General features: G+C 32.8%; 1 protein-coding gene across 1 annotated transcript; it reads left to right on the top strand.

The window, feature by feature from the left end:
- The first annotated feature begins 4,118 nt into the window (after window positions 1–4,118).
- LOC143569365 (uncharacterized protein At5g43822-like) lies at window positions 4,119–5,446 on the top strand. The gene is made up of 6 exons (XM_077055299.1): window positions 4,119–4,274; window positions 4,365–4,483; window positions 4,559–4,738; window positions 5,003–5,059; window positions 5,206–5,270; window positions 5,346–5,446. The coding sequence occupies exons 1-6, from the start codon at window positions 4,143–4,145 to the stop codon at window positions 5,387–5,389; spliced, it is 597 nt and encodes a 198-aa protein (XP_076911414.1). The 5' UTR covers window positions 4,119–4,142; the 3' UTR covers window positions 5,390–5,446.
- Window positions 5,447–6,000: the final 554 nt, after the last annotated feature.

Raw genomic sequence — 6,000 nt, 5'->3', positions numbered from 1 at the left:
TGCATATTTATATATTGTGTGTATATAAAAAGTATACAAACTAGTTTGCTCACATGTTTTTAAAACCGGCACAGATTATTCTTTTGATATAGTTAAAACGGGACATGCAACATAATAATTAATTAATAACCTACCAGTGATGCATCACGTTACTCAAAAACTGGCACACATCAATGTTACCATAAGCAATGAATGGAAATTAAATCACTCATATGCATATTTTACCACATAACTTAATTAAATGCTCATTATAAAGTTATTACTATTACTCTGAGCACATCTATAGCATAACCAAATGCTTGCATGGATCAAGAATCATACAAACTGTCAACTTTAATCAGTTGAGCGAAGAAGACGACGGCCATGGTGAGACCAACAAATCCAGCAGCCACCCCATTCGTGATTTGTCTGAGCTACCTTCTCTGATTCAATGGTTGCATCTCCTGGAAATAAACACAAACAAATTAATTAGTATTTATTATATAAAAACCCTATTTCAGACATACTATGTGTATATCTATTGTATATGCAATATAATAAATTAAAATATCTCAGGTCGCCAGTCGCCTTCATATTCCTTCTCATTATTGTTTCCCGCCCACTCTGTCTCTTATTAAATATATCCATCTTTTTAATAATGATATATTAAAAAAAATACTAATTATATTAAGAAAGAAAACATTTATTTTAATGTATGTGTTATTATAAAATCTTTGAAATCTAATTATGTAACTTTTGTTATCAATAAAAAAGTAAATGGAAATAAATTACACTAAAAATTGATTAATGTATTATCGACACCCACTTATATATTAGTTATTACGTATTTTGCTTTTTCTTAAATCGCTAACATATGTAATACATTTTCCCATGTAAATGAAGATTTTTAAAATTTTACATATTGATATTTTTCACCTCCTGCAATACACGAGTTTTAAGCTGGTATATATATGTGTGTGTGTTACTACGTAAGCATTTTAGCAATTACCATGCATGTGTATGTACATGTATATGCGTATGCGTACGTAGAACGAGCATCATCACAGAACTCTCAAATTATTTAAAATTTGAAAGAAATCTTAACAACTAACGTTTTTTATAAAAAATTTTGTATGTTAATGTTATTTGAGGATAGTTTTATCACCTTTTATATCTATGTTTACGACTATAATTATGAAAATTAGTATTTACAAATATCTATATTTTTTACACATATGTAAATTTGTTATTACATAAATTTTGCACATATATAAACTGGTGATTATATATGTAATCAAAAAATTGTTTTATAAATATGATAAAACTACTCTCTAACAATAATATATATATATATATAAATTTCAAAAAAACTGCTGGTTGTTAAGAGTTCTCAAAGTTCTTTAAAGTTCTATAATGAAAGTAACCTTGTATATGTATATGTATGAGATATTTGTTTTGGGTGTACCCAATATTGTTTTGTTCTCACATGACATCTATTTTGGGCGTATTAACTTTGGATTATAGATAACAAAAAAAATGAGTTTCTTACGAAGAAAATATTAGCTGATATGAAAAACCGAATGTTACCTGTTTGCTTATGAAACTGGGGTTGGATTGTGGTTCTTCCGGTAGAAAAAACAATGACAAGTGTATAGAGAACCACCAAGAGCAAAGTAAGATCACTAGACTTCATTTTCTAATACTTTGTCTTTAGGTCTTGATGCTACATAATTTCACATTATAACAAGTACAAGTCTAACAAAAATCCAAAAGCACGTTCAAGTTTCTTTGATGGGAATCTTACCAACTTTTGTAAAGATTCTGAAATTAACTATATTAAAGGTTTAAAGTTTTGTTGTATTCTTAGTATAGATCGATGCAATCTCAATAAGTTTGATTTAAGATTGATTGCACGCGCGTCTAGTGATAATTTCATAACATTAACATATTAAAAAAAAGGACAAAATCGGTAAAAGTCGGGAGTTGATAAACTCAGGCGTCGTAGCGCCTATATATTTGGACGCAAATTCGGTCGGTGTCAGTTGATGGTTAGGTTTTTTTACGGCATCGAAGCTAAACAAAAAAACAAATTTGTAAAATAAACATTAAAAAAAACAACATAAAACGTTAAACGATTATCAAAATATATCACGAGCTCGGCTAGTATACAGAAATTGAAGCTTGAGATCGACTTGGCTCAAGCTAATTTAAGAAAAAAAAAACGTTAAACGAGCATGGAGGTGAGGTCAACAAAAGTCAAAACCGGGTCGGGTAGGAACCGGTTCCAGGTATAGTTGGGTATTTGACCTGGTTTCTAGGGTAAAGATGGAACTAGTTTGGGTCGGTCCGGTTCCGAAGAGAAACCCAATACTAGGTCGTGCACGTGGGTCGAATACGGATGGAAACCATGTATTTTTAGGAAGACGGTTCCGGTGAGGTCAACAAAAGTCAAACCGGGTCAGGTAGGAACCATTTCCAGGTATAGTCGGGAATTTGACCTGGTTTCCCGGGTTTTTTGAGCGATAAGCAACTGAGAACTGACCCAAAGGTTTTTTGACCCCTGCAAGAAAATTTTATGGATCCGCCACTGTATCTCCATATATGATTATTCTGGTGCACTTATAAAAAAGAAATAATTTACATCACTTATATAGATATAGTCTTTTTTTCAAAATGTCAAGTTAGATATGTTATGCACATTGTTTACTATAGCGGATCCTGGTACCGTAAGAAATTGAGACGAACTGATACTGTAACGAACTAAACTTATATTGGCCGAGTTTCCATGACGTACCCCCACAACACGCGGGTTTAAATAACCTAAGTTTAGAAATATGTTAATCTTATGTTACTCAAAAGTAGGGGTGCAAACGAGCCGAGCTACTCGAGATTGGCTCGTTAAAAAGCTCGATCGAGCCGAGCTTTATCGAGCCCGAGCTTCACTTATCGAGCTCAAGCCGGCTTGCGAGTCTAAACGAGCCTGCCATTTATATAATTTTTTAAAAATATATTTAATAATTATTAATTAATTTATATAATAATGTTATGAAAAAAAATAAATAAACATAACTAAATAATGTATATTATATTTTTATAAATACAATTATAATAGAAAAAAATATATACAAATAATTATAATTATACAAAAAATAATTGATAAATAGTAAGCAAGCCGAGCCCGAGCCAAACTCGATCTTGAAAATCTACTCACGAGCTGAGCTCGAGCTTTGTGTAAGTTAAACATGTTAAGCTTGAGCCTGGTCGAGCTTAGTTGCATCCGCACTCAAAAGCTAAAATTAAATACTTTTATTATAAAAAATTCTACCCACTATTTTTAAAATTTAATTTTATTCTAAAAGTTCATATTTGTTAACAATACGGTCAAACCATTAAAAAAAAGTCAAAATCTAAACCACTCCCTCTGCTTCTCTAACCGGCGACGGCGACGGCGACGGCAGCTTAATTCGTCTTCTGGGTTTTTAGTCGAATCAGGTTAGGGTTTAATTGGATGAGAATTAAATTTTATTATTGCATATTTAGCTCACTATCATCAGATTAATTAATAACTAATAATAATAATTGATATTATACATTTGGGCTAAAATATTTATGTTACATATTTATCATATCATTATCAAGTTCTTATAAACTGCTTAGATAGATTTTTATTTTTAACTGTAATAATCAAATGAAAATCTATAAATTTGGTTTGGTTTTTTACAAAAACATAAAACCAACCAGTCGGTTTTTGTTTCCGTTTGGTTTTTTCGGTTTCGGATCGGTGTTTCAGTTTAATGCACACCCTGCATTAAGTAGGTTGCCTTTTAACATAATTAACCTTTAATTATATAGTTATCACTTTAACAATGTGCATAAAGCACACTTTTAAGTATATGGGGTCTTCTGATTCAGTGGCGAAGCTTGGATGAGTTCGTCGGGGGTGGGGGGGGGGGCTCAAATTTTAAGTTGAAAAGGGGTAAATTTATACTACATAACAAAATTTTCGGGCGAAAACAGGTAAATTTACACCGCTGCGCAAAAAAACAGGGGGTACCGGGCCGCCCCGGGCCCTTGCTTACCTTCGCCCCTGTTCTGATTACCAACATCCAAATTGCAGAATTGAAAATATCTTGCTGGAATATTAGCAACAACTTTGGTTGATAATGGAGGGAATGGTGAAAAAATATCAGCAGAAGTTTAAGAAAGTAAAAGATGACATGGACCGATGGGACGATCTGCAAGCTAGATTAATTTCGCAGTTCAGAAACGCTTCTTCCATCATTGGAAGATTACAGGTTCTTCACATCCTGCAAAAAGTTATATTCATTTATGTTTCCGTCTTGATTTTAAACAATTTTATTATTATTTTTTTTACGTATGATCAGCTGCTAGAAGATCCCAAAAATTACAGTTCTTTGAAAAACATAGATGGCATTATAGATTCAATCTTGAGAAAGCAGATGGAATCTTTACAGATGATCATGCTTTCAATGACTAAAACTCTGTAAGTTTGTTTTGTTTTTTTGATATATTTTACTCGTTTGGGAGATCTATTTCCGATTAATCTTGATGTGATCAGGGAGGAATTAGATATTATTGTTTTATCGCTTGCGAAAACTTTTCGCGATGCTAAGCAGCAAATAAAGGGTGGTTCTATTCAGTCGTCAACGAAACAGTTAAAACACCGCATTGGCATAAAACCGAGTCTTGCAGACTGCTTAGAAGGGCTTCGGCTTCTTCACGAGATGCATCAATCAGAGTATGAACTCATACACTTTCCATTAATTTTATGCATTTTCGTTTCATTTATTTAATGTTAAGGGTATTTTGGTCACTTTGCATGCTCTTTATGGAAAAAGTTAACCCTTTTCCATTTCAGTGACCAATCGTGTTACACTCGAGTTGAAATTTTCGGAACTTCTTTTTTTTTTTTGGGGGGGGGGAGGGGTTAAAGCTGCGATATGACCATACCACCACTACTATTTATGTAATATTAAATTCTAACTTTATTCTTTTGTTTCAGGCACTTGCTTAAATCATCAGTGGTTTCTGCACTTGGTAGTCTTGCCTTGAAGCCGAGGTATGTTTCTAGAAATTTTGTTCTATGTTTCAGTAGAGCTGTAGAGGTGACAAAATGGACGGGCCCATCGGGTTGGGTGACGGGCCAAAACGGGTTGGGCGTTTCTGTTTTTGTTAATATAGATCTTTATGATTAACTTATTGCAGTGTTAGTGATTTACATGCTTTTGAACAACTTTTGGTGGATCAACCTAATATCCCGAAAGATGAAGGTAATATAAAGTGTTTAAACGTAGCTTAGCTTTTTTGAACATGGTATTTACCTCTTTCGATTATTGTTGGTGCAGTGCAATCCATATATGACATCATATTTGCTGAAGATATTTGTTGATGGATTATTTAAAAAAGTATGTTTTTTTAATTTTATTTATTACTTCTCTCATTTTTATTAATCCTTCTTACAAACACTGGCAGATGTAGTATATTAAGTGTAGTTTTTTCTTTTCAAGTTATAAACTTGAGCGTGTAATCTCGATAAGGTTTTGGGAGATTTTGGAGTTGCTTTAGGCTTTTAAGCTTGAGTTGAATATGTTTATAGTTTATCTCTTGATGCTAGACCGTATATTATTATTAGATTTTTCTTAGTGTCAAACATCAGAAACATGATGGCAGCGAGCAGATCTTAAATCTTGGGTCGAATGAAAAAAATAGGTAAATGGGAAAAGGGTCAAACGAGCTTAAATCTTATACATCGTTTTTATACTTTTATTCAAAGATTTAGATTATTATTTTGATAAAATTGTTTTCTTACCATGTCACCTTATTAGAAATTAGTGCTTGTAGGTCAATACAATTTGACTCGGCCCGTTTCAACCTGAACCCACTTTGACCCTTACCTAACCCGCCCATTTGGCCACCTCTCGTGCGAGCTATCTTTTTACCCAATAGCATCATTACAAGATATCTTTACTTAAAACCCATGACACGTGTATAACCTTTTGT

Source organism: Bidens hawaiensis, unplaced genomic scaffold (genome assembly GCF_021521415.1).
Source record: "Bidens hawaiensis isolate Kalapana, Puna unplaced genomic scaffold, B.hawaiensis_p1.1 tig00024462_1, whole genome shotgun sequence".
NCBI classification, from domain to species: domain Eukaryota; kingdom Viridiplantae; phylum Streptophyta; class Magnoliopsida; order Asterales; family Asteraceae; genus Bidens; species Bidens hawaiensis.
The sequence above is the reverse complement of the archived record's forward strand: the minus strand, read 5'-3'. Positions and strand labels throughout refer to the sequence as shown.

Coding starts and splice junctions, on each gene's coding strand:
- LOC143569365 (XM_077055299.1), top strand. CDS start 4,143: ATGGAGGGAATGGTGAAAAAATATCAGCAGAAGTTTAAGAAAGTAAAA. Junction 4,484..4,558: donor CTTTCAATGACTAAAACTCT/GTAAGTTTGTTT, acceptor TGATGTGATCAG/GGAGGAATTAGATATTATTG. Junction 5,271..5,345: donor TAATATCCCGAAAGATGAAG/GTAATATAAAGT, acceptor TTGTTGGTGCAG/TGCAATCCATATATGACATC.